The sequence below is a fragment of the Panicum virgatum genome, chromosome 8K (assembly GCF_016808335.1).
Source record: "Panicum virgatum strain AP13 chromosome 8K, P.virgatum_v5, whole genome shotgun sequence".
Lineage (NCBI taxonomy): Eukaryota > Viridiplantae > Streptophyta > Magnoliopsida > Poales > Poaceae > Panicum > Panicum virgatum.
This window is the reverse complement of record NC_053143.1, coordinates 42338321-42358992: the sequence shown is the minus strand read 5'-3', so window position 1 is coordinate 42358992 and position 20672 is coordinate 42338321. Positions and strand designations below refer to the sequence as shown.

The following is a 20672-nucleotide window of genomic DNA, read 5'->3' as shown; positions in this document are numbered from 1 at the left end:
GTCGATTGCATTATGATCAAGGATTTGGTGAATAGAGGATAAACGCCTGTTAAGGAGCAATATAGTGCAAGACATTATTCATCTAGGCGAGCGAGCAGGCAAAATGTTAGAAATTACATGTATAACTTTTTTTTTTACTGGAACAATTGAAAAATAGCTGCGCCACAAAAAAAATAATTGTTTTAGCAAAGAAAAATGTGTTCCGGCAACAAAATACGAGTGGGTGTGTTTGTTGGGCGATTTAAGACCCAAAACATGGAATCGTGAAAAGAATGGGCTGCTGTGACAAGTCTACTCGGAGGTCTCACACGCGTGATCCGAGTAACACCTCGGGCTGGGCGTTCGGTTCTAACCGAACCGATCGGTTCGGTTCCTCGGTTTTTTGGAAAATTCGGTTCCAACAAAATAGGAACCGATCGGTTCTTTTTAGATATAGGAACCGACAAATTTCGGTTTCGATTGTTTCGGTTCGGTTCCGGTTCTAACCGAAAGAACCGAATGCTCACAGAATAAAAAAAAATGGGCGGAGGGAGCTGCCGGCCGCCGCGGGCTCGTGGCGCCGGCAAGCCACGGCGCCTGCTGGGGCCTGGGGTGGCCGCCGCAGCCACGCACGCGCGGATCCGCGCCCTTGCCGGGGCGGCCGCCGGCGGGGGGCCGCCGCCGCGCACACGCTGCCACCGCTGCCCCTCGCCATGTCTGGATCTCGAGCGCCGGGGAGGAGGGAGCGCTGTGCCGCCGGGGAGAGATGGGAGCTAGGACTGGGGCCGCGCGTCGCCGCCATCATGCTGCCTCCGCAGCCATGCTCTGCCGCCGCCGCCTTGCTAGTGCCTCTGCGGCCTCGCGCGCGCCGGGAGCTGGACAGCGGCGAGCAGTCGTGCGCTGGCCGGCGGTGAGAGCTGGCGAGCTGCCGAGAGCCCGAGGGGCGGAGGGGGCAGGGGGCCAGGGGCAGCGGGGTGGATAGGGGCAGGGCGCAGGCGGCGCGATGGGGGAATGGGGAGGGGGCGTCGGGGCGCTTGGACTCTGGGAGGGGGAGGAAGGTGCGTGGGTGACGGGGTGACTGCTAGGGTTGGCTTACATGGGTCGGTCTTCTATTGGTCATACACTTAATGAGCTGCAATGTATTAGTTTGGTTCTTTTTTCGGTTAACCGGCTTGGGAACCGAACCGAGAACTTCGGTTCTTGAGAATCAGGAACCGAAATGGAATCGAAATTCTCAGTTTCGGTTCGGTTCGGCTTCGGTTCTCGGTTTTTTCGGGTCAGTCCTCGGTTCTCGGTTTTTCTTGCCCAGGACTAGTAACACCCAGCAAGTTGCTGTCGTTTCATGTGTGAGCTCATGCGCGATGCAGATAACTCTGTTCTGCTGCCCGATGCTGATTCACTGTAAGAAAAAAAAATACTGCTGACTAGCTGGTGGCTAATACTAGTTTGGTGTGAGAGAAAAATATCTTTGATATTTGCCAGCAGAACAGAGCAAACATCACCCTGCCCATTCATCTATTCACTGAGGCCCTGTTTGGATCACTCCTATCACACCTATCACAAAAAAGAATCTTCCATGCATGATTTACTAAATAAAGTTTATTTGCAAAAATTTTTTACGGATGAGAGTATCTGTTCGCGACGAATCTAATGACGGTAATTAATCGATAATTGGCTATAGTAATGCTAAAGTAACTAATCTCTAATCGTGCAGTCAATGACCTCGTTAGATTCATCTCGTGAAGCACTGCAGTATCGTGAAGTTAGTTTTATAAATTAATTTTATTTAGTACTCCTGATTATGGATCAAAGTTTGCGATACTTTCTATCACAAGCAAATCAAGACCTGAGTTTGCTTCACTTTTCAGCGTGACGTGACAAGGCATAGGCAATGCAAAATTGTGCAAGCGAGCTCCTGCTCCTTCACGTGCAGTACACAAAATCGGCGAAAATGTCAGCAAGGCGTGTGTGCGACCACATCACTAGCAAGCTTGGCGACGACCGGACCGGACCGGACCAACAGTGCACAGTGCGTTCGGACAGTGTTGTGGTCAGTTGTGGCAACGGGAAAACGAGTGGTAGCGGTCACTGGTCACCAATCCAAAACGAGTCGCAGAGTGAAGCGGAAGATAATTTTCTAAGATCCACGCGGAGCGTGCCGTGTGGTGGCACTTCAAGTTGAGTCCGTTCGCCGTTCGGAACTTGAGCATCTCCAAGAGTACTCTATTACTCTTCTCTATCCTTATTTTTTTGGAAGAAAAGACAAAAAAATACTCTCCAATAATTTCTCATCTTAATTCTCTATCTTCTAATAATTAGCAAATTGGCTTTCTTTGTGTGTAAAAATACGCACACCCCGTCGCTCCCGATCGCCCCTCCGAAAAATGTCGCGCCGTCAGCTGTCTTCTTTCTCGCGTCGCCCCTCCTCGTGCGGCCATGACCACCGTGACGACGCGGAGCCTAACGAGCTCAACAAGAGACTCCCCGAGGCGGTGAATGCGACGGGACGGGCGTACATGAGCTCTGGTCAGCGGCATCTACTGCTACGCTGGGCCATCGGCAACTCGCTCACCGAGGAGCGGCACACGTCCGGGAGGCATGGTGCATGGTGCAGGAACAAGCCACTGTTGGCCTATCCGCCAGGGATTGCGGCCGACGCCGATTCTTCCCGCACCGATTCCAGCCGCCACGGTGCGTCACCAGCACAAGTAAAAAGTAAAACGGAACTCTCTCATCATTCTCTTTCTTTTTCCCCCAAATTTCAAGCCATCTCGTGCCCTGAATCACCGGCAATCTGATTTGCAAGAAGTTTCTGTTTGCCAGCCATGTCCGTCAGCCATGGAAGTTTCACGTGCAATTATTTTTGTGGGGCCACAACTTTTTATTTTTGAGAGAAAAATAGGGAACTATTAGAGATGAACTCTTTTTTGCCTTCTCATACCTATTTGAAAAGTTGGCAAACAACAACTTTTGGGGATAAAATATTAAGAACTCTTGGAGATGCTCTTAGGAGTTTCGTAGAAGATAATTCGTGCCTCCTAAGTTGATTTCTAGACCTACTTTACAGCTCCGTTTCGATTTATAGACTGAACTTTACATCTAAAGTTGATTTCGTAGTCCATTAGGTTAGTCTCAGTGGGAGGGTCATAAGAGGGTCATGGGCATTAAATTTAATAATATGTACCAATAGTATGACAAGAGAGAAGAGAGGAGTGTCATGAAATGTGAGAGGAGTGTTATCACCATGACCCTCCACTGGCACAGTTCTTAAGATTCCAGTCTAGATAACTATGTCGATGACACTCCCACTAAGACTGGCCTTAGGTGATCGAAGCAGGTGGATTAAAGTGTATACACTAAATTTAAGTTTCGCCCCAACTAAAGTTTAGTCCATTAGTCCTAAAAATCCACATAATTTGAATTAAATCATTCTGGGAACTGTGAAAAGACCAGACTGCCCCTCACTATGCGCATGTACACACAACAATAGTACAATGTAGAGGTAAAAAAAAGATATTTCTCTATTTTTATATGTGTCCTATCTAAAGTTTAGTTCATGAATTCAAATAGATATAGACAGGTTTCATAATATTTAGTCAACTAAAGTTGTGCTGGTAATTGTGAAATTTTTTTCTCTGAAAACAAGCATCGGTAAACATTCGCCGAATAAAGTTGGAGAAACAGTCCGGTTTATGGATCCTAGAAAAATGTGAACTTAAAATGCATTTTTTTCCTTAGGGTTTGTTTAGTTCCAAAATTCAAAATTTCAAAAGAATGTTGTGGCACTTGCATGAAGAATTAAATCTAAACAAAATAAAAAAAACTAATTGCACATTTTTCTTATAAATTGCGAGACAAATCTAATGAACCTAATTAGACCGTGATTAGACACTAAATTGTTGTAGTAAAGCTATAGTAAATATATGCTAATGATGGATTAATTAGGCTCATTAGATTCGTCTCGTAATTTACAGACGAGTTCTATAATTAGTTTTGTAATTAGTCTATATTTAATACTTCGAATATGAAAAGATTTTCTTTCAAAAACTTTGGTAGGAATATGCTTAAACAATGATATCAGATCCATGTGTCACAGAAAGAAAGCATCAGTCCTTAATTAATTGATGCTTCAGTCGCTGCCATCAGGTGATTTCTGTGGCCCTCTTTTAATTTCTTGGCCGTGTCAGGCAGGCTCCGTCGGCGTGGGCCCGGGGGTTGGCGATGTGTGGTCTGCTCTGTCCTTTTCCGTTGTGCGTTGACCCACGTTCTGCAGTGAAGGAAATTGCAAATCCTCCGTTGCAGGAGGTTACTCCAAGTTTTTGTAGCTAGGTTTTGTTAGTGGACCCTGATGTCGTAGGCGTACGTGGCAATGGAAAAAGCTGGCTCACAAATGAAGTGGGGAATCGAAAGTTTGCTCTTTGTATATGAGTGTACTCCCTCCCTATGTAAAAATAAGTTTATCTTAAGTCAAATATTTTAAACTTTAACTATAAATAAATTTTTTTGTCTTGAGTTTGAAAAATATAAAAACGATGTAAGTAGATTTATCTTTAAATGTAGTTTCATAAAAGTATATATTGACTATATTTTAGAAAAAAATTATAGCATAAAGATGTGATCAAAGTTATTTTTGGAGACCGTATCGATGTCTGAAACAACTTTCTTTTCCAAAACATTTGTCACATTATGTGTGTCGGAACTCATAAAAGTCATTTCTTGACGGCCTATAATTATATATGGAACTATTATATAGTAGCTAGGATGGGTTTATTGCAACAGAGTTAATAAGTAGTTGTGCCCATTTGCAACAAAACGATTTGTTAGGGATCTAGAGTGGTGTTTACATATTTTCCAAGTATTAAAATACAAGTATGCACAAGGTGACAGCACCGTGGCGGCTTGCTTGGCCAGTTGGCCAACAGCAGAATGCACAAATGCTGTAATCGCCAAACAGGACTCTTTCTAGGTATCTTTGCAAATATGTTGTTCAGTTCCGTTGGCTTAAATTTTTTGTAAGAGAATTTTGCTATTTCAGAGTATTAAATAAAATCTATTTATAAATTTTTTTTCACAGATGAGTTATAAATCGCGAGGTTAATCTAATGAGCATAATTAATCCATAATTAACAAATGGTAGCAACTGGTAATAATATATAATGCAATGTAACCACCTATATATCCATCTGTCCAACTAACATCCATCTAGTTCATTTCACGTCGAAGGTAATGTGACAATGCAATGTAACCGAGCTTTAGAGCTTTATTATGGCCCTGTTTGTTTCCGATTATAATCGGATTCTAGATAGAAATAAGCTAAAATCCCACCCAAACGCATCGATTTTTTTTCGCTTATCGCAGACGCCGCTTCCCAGGAAATCGCCGATACAATACAAATCACGATTCTGGCCAACGCGTCCCCAACCTCGCGCACGGGAGAAGCGAGCCTTCTTTCCTCCCGATACCCCTCCCCTCCCGTTACCCCTATCCTCCCGTCCCCTCATCCCCTGCGCCGCCGCCCCTACCCTGCACCGGCAACCCTCTGCAGCGCTCGGGGAGACGCGGCCCCTCCCACGCGTGGAGCCGAGCGAGCTCGGAGCGCCGCGAGATCCCGCGTGCCGTGCTCGCCCTGTTGCACGTCGGCCCGCCCCCCGCCCCTCTCCTGTGCCGGCGGCCTTCTGCTGCACCGCCGCCCTCTCCTGGAATCGCGCCGCCGCCGCTGTGACTAAGGTGCGCCGCCGCCCTTTTTTTTCTCCGTTTCGTGCAGTGCCGCCGGCCCCTGACTTCTTCTGCCCCTTCCCTCCAATGACTTCGAGCAGATCTGCAGCACCGCCGGCCGCTAGTGGCGCCCTTGCCGTCCCCTACCTGGAGCAGCTCCGCACGGCCTCCGTGAACCCCCTGTGCGGCGCCCCTAAGCCAAGGTGAGCCACTGCCCATTTTTTTCCCTCCGATTGGAGGAGAACAACCAGCCCTGACTAGTAGTTGATACATGGATGGATGGAATGCTCCAATGAAAGTGTGCTTGCTACATGGATCGATTGATGCACAATAGTTGGTATGTGCATAGGGAATTAGTAGGCAGTACACTTGCTACATGGCCCATTTTTCTTCAAAAATCTACTCAAAATGGGCATAGTTTATTTTTGAGCTATTTATGCTGGCATTATGACCTCTGGAGTAGCATGAGATGCAAAGATTTGTATGGGATTCCAGTTATTTTCTGCAATATGGGTAGATCTTCAGGAACATGAATTGTTACTTGGAATTTTGATTAGGCAGCCATGCAGTTATTTAGCAATATTTTTTGGAAACTAAACAAGGCCTTAGTTTACTTTCTAACCAGCATGTGGATTGGACAGTAGTTGGTTGTACAATTTTTTTGGAATAATAAACCTTGTATGTTTAGATGGAAAAATCAGGAAAGGTTGTAGCAAAATGGGATTCCTTTGCTGCCAAAGTTTTCAATGATATCTGCTGCGAAGAAGTTCTTGCCCACAATCGCCCTCAACAATGTTTGAACAATGTGGGATATGCAAATCTGGTTCGGAAATTTTATGAACGAACCAAAAGGCCATACACTGAAGGGCAAATGAAGAACCGATGGAATGTACTGGAAAAAAAGTATACACAATGGAAGACCTTAAACTTGAGAGCCACTGGATTGGGAAGGGATCCCAATACTGGTTGTATTGTTGCTGATGATGATTGGTGGAAGGAACAAGAAAATGTGAGCAAATTGTCTAATGAATGCATTAATATATTTTGTCGGCAAAGTTTCTATTCTTCAACAAATTGTCTAATGAATGCATTAATATATTTTGTAGGCCATGCCAGGATGTACTTCTAATTTTAGATTTTTACCATTTGAGCATGAGGACCAAATGAGAATAATGTTTGAAGCTGTTATAGTTACAAATGAGACCTCTTATGTTCCAACTGGGCATGGCAATGATGATGAAATTGGGGAGGGTGATGTTGCCGGAAATGATGTTGCTGGTAATGATGATGGAGAGATAGGTGGGATTGGAACTAGTACAGAGAGGAGAGCAGGAAAAATGGCTGCACATCACTCACCTAAGGGAAAGAAGAAGAAGACTTTCAGAGACCAATGCATGAAGCATTTGGTTGAAGCATATGAGATTAAAGCTCAGAGTAGTAAACAGTCTGCTACTTCACAAGTTGTTGATCTTGTTAGAGATGAGATTGGAAGTATGTTGGAGAAAGTCATTAATGATGGGGCTGAGGAAGGGAGTGATGAACACTTCTATGCTACACAACTTCTTACCAAGAAGGAGAACCGTGATGTCTTCATTACACTGAAGACACCAAATGGAAGGCTGAGTTGGCTAAGGAGGGCATGGGAGAACAGGAAGAAGCATTAGTGTGTTTTTTTTATTGTCCTTAAGTTGGTTGTGTGAGACATTTTCCTTGCATCCTTAAGTTTGATGTGTGTGATACTGGAGTATGTTGTACCAATAAAAATTTGGCTTGCTAATTGTTACTTTTTACAGGCTTTCATTATCTATGAGTTCTTCTAGCTGTTCTAGTGAATCTGGAGACACTTCTGAGTCTCAGAATGCCATGGTTGTGGATGAATCTGATGATGACGACGATGATTTTATGGTAGCAATGGTTGCTTTGGAATGGATGGCATCAGGCAATCTGCACAAGAAGACAATACATAATTCTTCATTACCTGTCATGACCGGTATACAGTGGGTTGAGTTAACACTACAAAATCCAGTTGATTGCTATGACATGTTCAGAATGCGAAGGTCAGTTTTCTTACGGCTTCATGACACCTTGGTACAGAATTATGGATTGAAATCAAGCAGAGTATATTGTAGCAAGGAAGCCTTAGGAATGTTTTTATGGGCTTGTGGTGCACCTCAATCTTTTAGGCAATGCAGGAACAAGTTTCGTCGATCATTAGAAACTATTAGTAGAAAATTTGCAGCAGTTCTTGATTCCATTATGAGATTAGCTTTTGATATTGTGAGGCCAAAAGATCCACATTTTGGTACAATCCATCCTAGACTGCAAGAAGCAAGGTTCTGGCCGCATTTTGAAGATTGCATAGGTGCAATAGATGGTACTCATATACCGGTAACTGTGTCATTAAGTGAGCAACCCAAATACATTGGTCGCCATAAGTATGCCTCACAAAATGTGATGGCGGTATATGACTTTGATATGCGGTTCATATTTGTTGTCACCGGTTGGCCTGGTTCTGTTCATGACACTCGTGTACTATTGAATACGCTAGTCACATACAAGGACCAGTTTCCGCATCCTCCTCATGGTAAGAACAAGTTGCGGGCAATTTATTTTTCGATCAATAATTCCTCATTGCTACATAACATGACATAAATTTGATATGCAGGAAAGTATTATCTTGTTGACTCTGGATACCCTAATAGAAAAGGATTTCTTGCACCCTACAAGGGACAAAGGTATCATGTTTCCGAATGGCGTCATGGTCACCAACCAGTGGGATTGAAAGAGGTGTTTAATCATGCACATTCATCCCTTAGAAATGTGATTGAGCGGTCATTTGGAGTTCTAAAGATGAAGTGGCGCATTCTCAAGAACTTGCCCAGTTATCCAGTTAACAAGCAGTCCAAGATTATAGTTGCTTGTATGGCCCTTCACAATTTCATTAGGGAATGTGACTTAGAAGATCCACATTTCGAAGAAGACGTTGAAGATGATAGTCCTCATCCCACTTATGATGACGATGGTGGTACTGGAGATGATGTCGATATGAATGCATTTCGTGATGCGATCGCTACCACTATGGTTTCGTGATTTAGTTTATAAATTAGTTGTATCCATCATTTATGTACTCAATGTTTAGAAATTAGTGCTGGTACATCTCTTGGGCTAATTGTGATATTAATCTATTTGACCTAATAGTAATATAATTATGTAGTCAAGATTGTAAAAAATTATAAGAATTATTGAATTCTGCTCGTATTTAGCAAACAAATGAGATATCATCAGCCTCAATGGTATTTCAGACTTTATACCACTCAGCTCAGAGAACGGCTCAAAATAATTAGGATTGCCAAACACCCAGCTTATTCAGACAGCCGATTCTCCAGACAGCTGGCTTATCTCAGAATCTTGATTTTCAGAAAAGCGAAGTCCAGAAAAACGGAAACAAACATGGCCTATGTTCAGTCACCGAATCGATGGCAAACCGTAAGCAATCCGTGTGTGTGACCGCACTAGCCAACGACTGGATCAGACCAAACAGTACTGCAGCAGGAGTTCAGAAGATGTTGCGGCAACCAGAAAACGAGTGGCTGCGGTCGTTGGTCATCAGTCTACGATGCAAACGTCTCTTGCCAATAAGGAGGAGGTACAGTATTTCATCAAAAAAAAAGGAGGTACAGTGGTTACGTGTTTGGAACATGGGAGTTTTCAGATCAACCACACGGTTCGTGTCGTGTGGGGGTTATCTTTTTTTTTTTGAAAAGTAATGTACTAGCAGTTTCCTGCGAGCTCCCTGCAGAGAAATCACCCTGTCCGAGTGCCCATCCATCCGTGGAGTCTACTTCACCTTCAACCCGACGTGACAATTTCGTGGAGCTCTCTTCTATTCTGCTCCAGCACCAGTTAACAGTAATTTCGTCTCACAACATTCCAGCATCAGTCTCCAGCACCAGCTAACCAGCAATAATTTTCTCTTATAATATTCCAGCACCAGCCTCCAGCACCAGCTAGCACAACAGTACAGCGTAGCGTGTGCAGGCCGTCTATGCCCGGAGTAGCCAACGACTGACCATGCGGTGCAGCGAAGCTGTCACGGTCAATTGTGGTAACCTGAAAAAGAAGCAGCAGCAGTCGTAAAGTCCTTGTAAATTAAAGTGAGCAGTGTTCCGCGGTAAGAAGAAAAGTTGGACCTTCAATGCTTGAAGGGCATGAAAAATTCCGGACCCGCGCGGAGCGTAGCGCGTGGGTACGTTCGGAGCTGGATCTATAGAAACTTCTGATTGTTAGTCTCATGTGGGCTGCGCATCTTAGCTCTTAGGATATAAGGGTTTGTTTGGATCCAAGTGCTAATAGATGAAAGTACTAATTTTTATTAGCACTAGTCCATCCAAACGAAAGTGCTAATGAGGTGGGCTAAACTTTAAACAAGATTCAAAAAAATTTAACATATATGTAAGTGCTAATATGTGTGAAAGTTTATATGCATTTAGTTTTAGCTCCTCCAAACATATCCTAAATCTCTGGAAAGACATGTTTTCTGTAAACGCAGACGCGAAATATTTAGTTCACATGAAATACACAAAAAGTTTGTTATCCGTTATGAATAGATGCTGAAAAATGGCTGCAGTGCTTGTCAATCAACCAGGCAGCAATGATTTTCTCTCATAAAAAATAAGGATCAGCCACCAGTCACAACTAGCTGAACCAAGTAATGTGCTCATCAGACGGTCGTCAAGCCAACTGATCACGGCAGGTGATTTCTGTGGCCCTCTTGCTGGCACGGGCATGTTGGTTGCTGGGCTGCCAGCCATGCGACGGGCCAGCCAGGGGCGTGTTTGGTTAGGGGGTGTTTTCATTTTTTTATCACTAACTAGATGTATTAAATAAAGTCTAATTACAAAAGCACCTCCACAACTATGGTAGTGTAGCTAATGAAGTATTTGACCGTACGATTAGAGGATGATTAGAGGAAGGTTACTGTAGCATTACTGTTGCAAATCATGGATTAATTAGGCTCATTAGATTCAGCTCGCAAAGCTGCACCTAGCTGTAAAAAGATTTCGTAAATAAACTTCATTTAGTACTCCATACATATATTTGTCTTTTTGTAAAAAACATTACAGGTGTAACCAAAACATGGCCCATCAGCAGCCGAGTGGAGAAGGCGAGGAGGCACGGCCGTTGGCTGTGATGGCACGGCCTGTCTCTTTTTGTTTGACTGTTGACCATTCTGACTTTTGCAGCGTTGAACTTCCAGCAAAGGCAACATTGCAACATCACAAACTTCTCACTTCTGTCCTCCACTGCAAGTTGCTCCCGCTTTTAGGGAAATCAGGAGCTTCATGGATGATGGCCGTGTTTGGTTAGTACTAAGAACTTAGCGTCCACATTTTCTGAGAGAAGAATCTCACATACATAGAGTACTAAATAAATCTATTTGCGAAACCTCTTTAGTGATGAGTATAATTTTTCACGACGAATATAATGACGGTAATTAATCAATAATTTGCTACAGTACCATCATCTAATCACGTGGTTAAAGACCTCATTAGATTTTTCAGAGTTCCTAGCACAGAGGTTCTGAAGTTGGTTTTATAAACTAACTTTATTTGGCACCATAATTAGCTGTCAAAATATTACTATTTCTAACAAAAAAACAAACCAAACAAGACCGATGCTTCCATAGTCCTAGTCACTTCCTTGCATGCATTGGTCACTTTCCGTGCCCCGATCACAAAGTTTGATCGAGAATCTTTGACTTAGCATGGATCCACATCCAACCATATTAATTTTTTTTAACAAACAACACTCAACGACCAATGCATTTCATTGATATAGCAGAAAAAAAATATAAAATTATGTTTTTGGAGGTCATAACTAGAAAAAAGAAGAAAAAAAGACACGGGAATAAACACCAGCGGGTTGGATTAAGGCATCAACACGCGCCAAACACAATTTAACTCAGCTGGTCGGATTGAGTCATCGATGCAAGCCACGCAATGCAACTTGTCTCCACGCAATGCATCTCTTGGCCTCTCTACTTCCCAACGTGTAGTGTTCTTTCTCCTCCCATTCCTACTTGATTGACAGTGGCAATTTATACTCACTTGACTAAATGGCAAGGCTTGTTACAGTTATCACTTATCAATAATCCAGCGTAAATATTTTGTTCCTAACAATATGATGCAGTAGATTCAGGGGAGAGGAACAGATTAGAAGAAAAAAAATGAAAACGAGCAAAGCACATGAATTTGGCTTGAACACGCGTGAAAAAGTCGAGGGTGGAGAATACTTTGAAATTGCTCGCAAGAGGTACCACACCACACGCGGAGCAACTTTGAAAGTACAGACTACAGAGGTTGCTAGTAGAAAGAATGAAGAGTTCATGCTATTTTTCTTCACAAAGTTTGTCCTAGGCAGGTGAGTCGTCATCAATAAAAGTACAAAGCCAATCTCAATGGGATTTCAGAGAGTTTCATAGATTAAATTCTATCCCACGTCATTAATTCTGTTAACATGGCAGATGAGAGAAGGAGAGAGCTTATCCCTATGAAACTCAATAGCGCATTTATCTAGTTCTCAGTCTTAGTATCTGTGTCATAAAACTATGCATTGAGATTGGTCTAAGAGGAAGAATGTTCATCAAATTTTGTGCAAGAATAGATGTATGTAACGTTCGTGCATCTTCAATGGTATCATCAGTCTATGAAAATATTATATCTTGGAATAAGCATGAGAAATTAGCCAATCAATTTCCCATGCTATAGCCCAGAACTCTGATTACATATGCAGGAAACATATTTTCCTCCTATTTAAGGTGAAAGCTGAGAAAAAAGTAAAAGTTTCCCTTCGGGCCTATTTTAGGCCCGTCACATCGGATGTTTGATGCTAATTACAAGTACTAAATATAGACTAATGATAAAACAAATTTCATAACTTCTAGGCTAATTCGCGAGATGAATCTATTAGCTGCTACAGTAAATATGTGCTAATTATAAATTAATTAGGCCTAATAGATTCGCCTTGTGGAATAAGCCCTAGGCTTATGCAATTAGTTTTATAATTAATTTATAATTAAGTTTTTTAATTAGCATCCAAACATTCGATGTGACAGAATTTATTTTAAGCTCTTGGAATCCAAAGATTTTTTTTTTGTTTACAACATACACCTTCTTTCCCACCGTCAAAAAAAATATATATTTCCCTATGCGAAAGTATTCTATCCCTAATTTGACAATTCAATTGCAGATATGTAGTATATATACTAAGAAGGCAGGGATAGAAGTGTCCTTTGTGTTAAGAAAGAAGAGGAGAGAGAGAGAGGGGAAGAGAGAGAGAGAGGCCACAGCAAAGACCAAAGAGTCCAAGGGTGGTAAGCACCGGCACGACCTGCGGAAACGCCCCCCCTCTTTCCATCTTCTTCCCCTCCAAGGCTCCGCCTCCTAAAATCTCAATCGCCTCCGGGTTTCTCCAACCTCCGCCTTCCCCCCACCCGATTCTCCGCGTCGAGTTCCTTGGCCCTGACCTCAAGAATCACCCGTCGCGATCTCGCATTAAGGTACCAGACTCCCCTGACGCTCAGTGCCTTTTTTTTTCCCTTTCCGCTGGCAATTCCGTCCGGCTTTACTGCTGGATGCGCGATCGGGTTAGATCGGCTAGTTCGTCGTCCCGATCGGGTTCGTCGGCCGGTTCGTCGAAAGGTTGTGTCTTTTTACAGGTGGGGTTCCGTCGGTTGGCCTTCTTGGCCGGGTGATCGGGGGGTTTACTTGGGGTTTTGGCGTTCTGCGATCTTAGCGCGCTTTGGGTTGCGAGATGATGCCCCGGCGGATGCATAGGTAGACTTCAATTCCCCTGCACTAGGCGAGATTTTGATGAGCTCTCGGTAGTAGAATTGCGGATTATTTTGTTTTTTTACCCTGCTCGTGTTATGATTTCGGTATCCGTATCGATTGCTTGGAATACATTTGTGGGAGTGATGGGGATAAAATTATTCCCTTGCTTTTACTTTGTTCGATTGCCAAATTTCAGCCTTAGCACTGGGATACTACGATCTGGGAACTGTTTTATCGCCGGAATTTGATTTACATGCACAGAATTTGGTGCATCGGTCACAATGATTCATCTCTTTGGTTTGTTGAGGGCTGGCTGTCTTGCGTAAAGCTATTTGTTCTGTTTACATGTGGGGTTTGGCCTCGTCTGCTTTTCTGTGGGTGCATTGCTGTTCCAAGTATCTGAAAAAGATCTGACTTTATATATGTCTGTTTCATGGGAATTTCGTGATCACTGATTGCAACATTGCTTGGTTGTGTTGTAGGGCCAGTGAAGGAACCTGCATTGTGCGATTGATTCAGCACCGCCCATCAGCTGCTGCCTGTGTATTAAGCTGATCATCCTGTTTCTGACATGGAGGAATCACATGGTAGTCAGGAAGCTTTCGGCAACGGGGTCTCTGGTGCTGCTCAGGAGAGTGCTGGCGACAGGGAGCTTCACAACAATGTGGGGATTGCTTCTCAGGATGCAGGGGCCTATCTGAATGGTAGAAGGTTTTTCCCATCTGAGTTTGCCATGTATGGCTCCTCCGAGGCTGGAAGCAATCAGCATTTTCAGGGGCTCTCTCGCAGTGGTAGTCTGTATGATGAGCAGTCCCTCACATCTGCTTTTGAGGACATGACGCTCGGTTTCAGGACCCGTTCAGATGATCCGCCTACCAGCCATCACAATGTGGCGCTGACAAACGGACACCATCCATCTGGACATGTGGATGTTACCCTAAACCAGCAACATGTGCCAGCAACACGCCAAGATGATTCCCTGCCTCTACAGTTTAGTGTAGCACATGCCAAGCAAAAGTCTGATGTTGAACACCAAGAACAAGGTTATGGGTTTCCAGCAAACTTGGGGAAATTTTCAAGAACCTCTGAGCTGCAAAGCTTGAATAGCAATTTTGGTGTTCCTTGCCACCCATCAACTGCATCTGCTTCACCCTTCCAGCAACAATGTTACGTTGATGAGCAATCTCAGATTTACAGGCCCCATGATCAGAACGTTAGCTCAAACTTCGTATGGCCACATGGCGTACAACCATACTCTGTTGTGCAACCACAATATCTCTGTCCACAAATGCAACAAGTTTCTGGTCTTGATGTTTATCAACATAGAAGCAATGAGCATGCTGCAGTTTGCAATCCTGCAAATGTCCCATCCTCGCATATTGGAACACCAAATTCTCATGGGCTGGAAAATGGGTATCCTTACTTCAATGTTGCTGCTTTTCATCAGAACAGAAATAACTGGCTGAATAATACATTCACAGACAGCTTACCCACTACATCTTACAGTTCATGTGGCAGCGGTGATTTTCGCTGTTGTCAGCAAGCTGAAAAGTATTTGCATCCATCTGGACAAGGTTTTTCGCATCATCAGCAAACAGATAACCTTGCTCATCCATATAGACTAGGTTCCTCGCATCATCAGACATCTGGTAGAATCAACACAGGCAGTTATCCAGAAAGCTTCCTGAGGAGTAATGATGTTGGAAATCCAAATAGAGCTATCAAGTTTGCTCCCTCAGCTAACGACTATGTTGATACGGACCACAGGATTAATGGTTATGGTCATGACCACCTTGGCATTCAGAGTAATAATTCCATGCTCCAGTTATTTTCATCAAAAACTGAGCCGACAATTGATGAAGTTGTTGGAAGAATATGTATCCTAGCTAAGGAGCAGAAAAACTTCCACTTTCTGATGAAAATATTAACAGAAGGCGCTCAAGAGGATGCTGATAAAGTCTTTTATGGAATACTTGATCATATTGGTGAACTTATGGTGGATCCAGTTGCCAACTATTTGGTGCAGAATATTCTTGGAAGCAATCATCGAAGGATGCACATAATTTATGAAATCACCAAAGCACCTGCAGAGCTTATTAAAATTTGTTGCAATGTGCATGGGTATGAACATAATCTGATCTTTGCTATTTCATCACTAATATTTACTGCTTTCATCTCTTATCTTTTAGAGATAAAATTTCAGGACTCGTGTAATGCAAAAGGTCATCGAGACTATAGCTACCACAAAGGCGGCTTCGATGGTTGTGACAGAGGTGGCTTCGATGGTTGTGACTGCGTTGAGCCACGGAACAATTCGTTTGATGACAGATCCTAATGGATACCATGTTATGAACCTCTGCTTGGATACATTATTACCTGAACACAAGGCGGTAAGCCATCCGCTACATCATATGTTTTAACTATTATTCTTGTGTACCTTAGGCACTATTTATATTGATTCATGTCAATTGTAGTAAATTGTGATGTGTGTTTAGGTATACTTTGTTCTTTGTAAGCAATGTCTGTCTCTGTTATGCTGTGACTCTGCTGGATACAGCAAAACGTATCCAACATTAGAGAATGTGTACCCTGCAGCCTAAAATTTTTCAGTACAGAATATTAGGCCTATATGACTCCGTCTCCAAGCAGTGCATCAATTCGATATTGTACCGGATAATTTGTTCTCTATACATGATATCTGTCTCTGCAATGTTTGTGACACTGCTGGATACAGCAAAGTATCCAACATTAGAGAATGTGTACCCTGCAGACTGAATTTTTCCAGTAGAGAATGTGTAGCTAAACACTAGCAAATATGACTCTCCAAGCAGTGCATCAATTCATTAGCAAACAAGCCTGCATTTTAACACAGTTTAGATGTCTGTATAACCGTTGCAGTTCATTATTGAGGCTGCTGCATCACGCTATCTTCAACTAGCAAGGGATCGTCATGGCTGTTGTGTCCTTCAGAAATGCATTGAGCATTCAAATGATGAACAGAGGAATGATTTGTTGAGCAAGATTACATCCAGTGCCCTTAGGCTTTCAGAAGATCAGTATGGGTATGCTCGATCTTTTTCCATCTTAATTCTATTTTTATCTAATCTGTATGATACTGCTATTACTATGCCTTTTGCATAATACAAGATATAATTTCGGTTCTGGCAGGAACTATGTTATTCAGTTTATTCTTGGTCTCAAAATTCATTGGGCAACAGCCAGAGTAGTGGATGAGCTGGCGGGTCATGTTGGAAATTTGTCCATGCAAAAATGTGGTAGCCACGTTGTGGAGCATTGCCTTCACCAGGCACCACAGCTGATGTGTGATAGGATCATCAACGAACTCATGAATGACCCTAAATTGCCTCAGATCATAATTGATCAGTATGGGAACTTTGTGATTCAAACAGCACTCAAACAGTGCCAGGTAAAGATTGAACTCCACCCTCAGCCAAAAGAATTCCATGTGCAATCCTTACCCAAACGGTTGTTTAATGTTGCAGGGTGAACAATATGTTGCCTTTGTCGAAGCTATCAGACCGCACATTGCTACACTGCAAAGCAACATGTATGGGAAGAGGGTTCTCTCAAGGACATACTTGAAGAAAAAGCACTACCGCTTTGGCTTATGTTAACCTGCCATTTTTGCTGAATGTATCCTCAGGGACAGCCAGAATCCTATAGATAGAATGTATCTTCGCAGAATGGAAGATCTTTTGTTTCCAGGGAAATTTTGCTTAGGGGAAGCATCACCCTTTCGGTGTGTTCTCATATGTAGAACAAGTAGAGTTTCATCTGGCTGTTGTATTTGCCAGGATCCTTTTCAGTATGTAGTTTATTGTACCTGTCAAACTGTAATAATATCGTGTAATGTGTTAGTTATATCGTGTAATGTGTTAGTTGTATTATCTGGTAAAAGCTAAAGTGGTACCATATAGTTTGGTCTTGGGTTTTCTAGTTCAACTGATACAATCTTTTGCATGTTGTTGGGGCCATCAACAAAAGATGAACAATCGTGTGATTTCTTAGCATGTTATTTGCACGCACTTCATTTTTTTTCTCAAGTAGTTTACACATTCATATAGAGAAAATGTTGTCGAAACTTACCTCTGTCGAAAGAAACACTGGAAGAATCAGTTTTGTAGCAGGATTTGAATGTGTTCTGCACCTCAGTAATCAATGGTTAAACCACAGCATACATCGGACAGGTGTACCAAGACTGTGACTTCATTTCAGTAATCTATGGTTTGACCATTTCTAGCTCAACCAAAAGCCAGAAACCACGAAAAATCTGGTCCATGGTGGCTTCAAGAACCTGCAGAGTTGACTCAACTTTTGAACATGGATTTTAACTGCACGCCCACGATCAGCATAAACAAGGCCAACTGGTAATTTTTTTTCAATAGAGAATCCGAGTTCCACACATAAAAAGCTGCAAGTGCTCTGCTAACTTAACATTGGGTTACAAGAACATGAAAGCTTCCAATTTGGTAGAGTAGAATATGATGTTTGTAGAACATCAGACTCGAATTACACCTAGAATCTGCCTCGGCCTCTAAAGCCGCCACGCCCTCCACCCCTTGGAGGTCCGCCACGGCCCCTCGGTGGTCCTCTTCCACCACGGAATGAACCACCACGGCCTCGGCCACCACCTCTTCCACCACGGCCACCACCTCTAGGTGCTCCTTGAGATTGGCCCCTGTTTAAAATAAGGTAAAAAGAATAGGATCAAATAACTCCTCATGATGTTGGATATAATACCTGAGATGACAGAAAACTAGATGTCTAGATAGAACTAAACCTATTGTTTATCTTCCTTGTTGGATATATTCACTACCTATTTTATCAGAAAGAACTTTCCTTAAAATTATAATTCATAATAAAGAAGATTCAAATAAGCTGGGACTCTCTGCATCAGTTGGTAGCTTGGAACCAGCATTACATTCTACAATGCAAGCTAGATTTGCATACAAAAATAGTCACTTTCATAACTTAATGGTGATATCATAGTTTCAATTATTTCTTAACAGCTAGGTGAGAATCGAACATAGATAATAGACAGTTTCTTTTTTAAGATTTAACGCAAGCCAAATGAGTTCCAACACAAATTGTTCGAAGAAAGCCGCAAGTTGCAAACCTACCAATTTACTATCAAGTAAAATAACAAATTGCACAAATGAATGGAATATTTCAGTTTGCTTATTCAGAAACAGGCAAGCATTTGCATGAGAAATGGCAACAATTAGATCAACTCGTACTTTGGCTGTGGCAGGAAGCGCGAGAGGGGCAACAATTTCATGGGGTCGATGTAGAACTTGTCGCCTTCCTTGTAGGACGTTGCAATTATCCCTTCCATCATCTTTACAGAGAAATACTACACACGCAACAGAAACAGATTCAGCACAACAGTAGAAGCATAACTACAACAATACTTTCAAAGGACTGTCAACCTTGGCTAACCAGAACACTTCAGATAAAATACGTTAGCTTATAGCCCTGAAACTAAGCATCGAAATCCGTTAAATGTGCCAATCTATCCAAACACAAAATCGACGCAACTAAACAGACGTACCAGAGTAAAACCTTCAAACCATATACTAAATCCTCACTGAACAAATAACTGCGCTCGTTCTCTCTACGACAGCCAAGTCAATAAATAAAGCTACTCCGCAGTCCTACCTACGCAAGGAATAAGGGGCAACTTCACAACTCGCTGTGAGCAAGAACAAAAGGCTCAGATTTCTCAAATGCACGACAGGATTAGTAGTAAGCGGCGGGACGAGGGGGGGCGCTCACTGATTCGTTGATGGGGCCGAAGATCTCGTCGACCTTGCCGATCTGCGTCTTGTTCTGGAGGTAGATGGGCGCGTTGAAGTAGGGAACCTTCTCGTTCGTGAGCTTCGTCACCGCGTCCCCCTCGCACGCGTGGAGGAACGTCGACACCTCTGCGCGCACAAGCACAAACAGAGTCAGCGAATCCTCCCCACCACGATACGAAACAAAACCGTAAACTTTCCCCGGAGAGCGCGGAGACGGCACGCACCGACGACCTCGGCGGGCGGGCCCTCGTCGCGGAACCCGCCGCCGCCGCCACGCCCCCCGCCGAAGCGGCCGCCGCCGCCGCCGAACCGGCCGCCGCCCCCGCCGAAGCGGCCGCCTCCGCCGCGCCCTCTCGGTGGCCGCATGACGCGTGTGGTGCCCGCGGGCTCGCCCGGGGAGAGGTGGGTGGGTGGGTGGGTGGGTGGGAGAGGGAGGAGGTGGGAGGAATTTGGCGGCGCGGGAAGGGGGAGGCGGCGAGGGTTTATTAGGGTTTTAGGAGGGGAGGGTGCGGGGGTGGTTTTGTGGGTAGGGTTGGAGGCTGGCAGGTGGGCTCGGGGATGGGGAGGAAGGGACCGCCGTTGGATCGATGGCTCGGGTGGGGAGGGGACGAGTGGACGGCGATGCGGCGGGCAGGAGTTTCTCTTGCCCGTTTTGCAGCAGCTCAAAGAGTTTAGTTTAGCAGTGAAATGCAAAGCCAGGAGACATAGATTTCGAATTTCGAAGATGAAATCTGGCAAGTAAATTCGAAGCTTGACTATATATTCACAGCATATGAAATGTTACTTTTCCTGAAACCTGCAAACTCATATATGTGATATCTACTCCCTCCTCTCAAATTATTTTTTTCTTGAACACGCAGGAGAGCTGCATATCTTTGCATTAAGAAGAAGAGATTGGCCAATTTACATCACCGATCACCCACCTTGGGCCAGAATGGGTGAAGGTCGAATAGAACTCATAGAAGACTCCAAGTTGCTTTGCGAGCTTATAAGGACGAACTGCAGCTTTGGACAACTGCATGAGCTAAGGGGCTGAGGGCCCTGTGTGTATGACAGGTAGAGTGAAGACACCATTAGGGTGTTTTGGTCAGGTCCTACCTTCTACCTCCTCCCAAATTATTAAATGTTTTGACTTTTCTAGATGCATAATTTTTTATATGCATCTAGATATATATTATGTCTAGGTGCATAGCAAAATTTATATATCTATAAATTTCAAAATGACTAATGATTTGGGATGGAGGAGTATTTGTCTAATAGGAGTATTGATTTGAACTTTTAAAGCTGCCACGGTAATTCGGAATCATACTATGTTTCTTGACATGGA

General features: G+C 43.4%; 3 protein-coding genes and 1 long non-coding RNA gene across 4 annotated transcripts; 3 read left to right on the top strand and 1 right to left on the bottom strand.

The window, feature by feature from the left end:
* The first annotated feature begins 5648 nt into the window (after nucleotides 1–5648).
* Nucleotides 5649–8151, top strand: LOC120644742. Its single transcript, XM_039921434.1, has 4 exons — nucleotides 5649–5897; nucleotides 6383–6703; nucleotides 6801–7092; nucleotides 7932–8151. The coding sequence occupies exons 2-4, from the start codon at nucleotides 6383–6385 to the stop codon at nucleotides 7952–7954; spliced, it is 636 nt and encodes a 211-aa protein (XP_039777368.1). The 5' UTR covers nucleotides 5649–5897; the 3' UTR covers nucleotides 7955–8151.
* An 82-nt stretch (nucleotides 8152–8233) lies between these two features.
* On the top strand, nucleotides 8234–8965 carry LOC120646324. The gene is made up of 2 exons (XR_005664383.1): nucleotides 8234–8278; nucleotides 8360–8965. It is a non-coding gene; the product is annotated as an uncharacterized LOC120646324 (long non-coding RNA).
* Nucleotides 8966–13035: 4070 nt separating this feature from the next.
* On the top strand, nucleotides 13036–17514 carry LOC120644741 (putative pumilio homolog 7, chloroplastic). The gene is made up of 6 exons (XM_039921433.1): nucleotides 13036–13252; nucleotides 14009–15647; nucleotides 15730–15916; nucleotides 16425–16588; nucleotides 16695–16953; nucleotides 17030–17514. The coding sequence occupies exons 2-6, from the start codon at nucleotides 14098–14100 to the stop codon at nucleotides 17159–17161; spliced, it is 2292 nt and encodes a 763-aa protein (XP_039777367.1). The 5' UTR covers nucleotides 13036–13252; nucleotides 14009–14097; the 3' UTR covers nucleotides 17162–17514.
* Nucleotides 17515–17894: 380 nt separating this feature from the next.
* Nucleotides 17895–19728, bottom strand: LOC120644740 (putative H/ACA ribonucleoprotein complex subunit 1-like protein 1). Its single transcript, XM_039921432.1, has 4 exons — nucleotides 19570–19728; nucleotides 19323–19471; nucleotides 18785–18900; nucleotides 17895–18225 (listed from the first exon to the last, which is right to left on the bottom strand). Exons 1-4 carry the CDS (start codon nucleotides 19709–19711, stop codon nucleotides 18063–18065), a joined length of 570 nt encoding a protein of 189 aa, XP_039777366.1. The 5' UTR covers nucleotides 19712–19728; the 3' UTR covers nucleotides 17895–18062.
* Nucleotides 19729–20672: the final 944 nt, after the last annotated feature.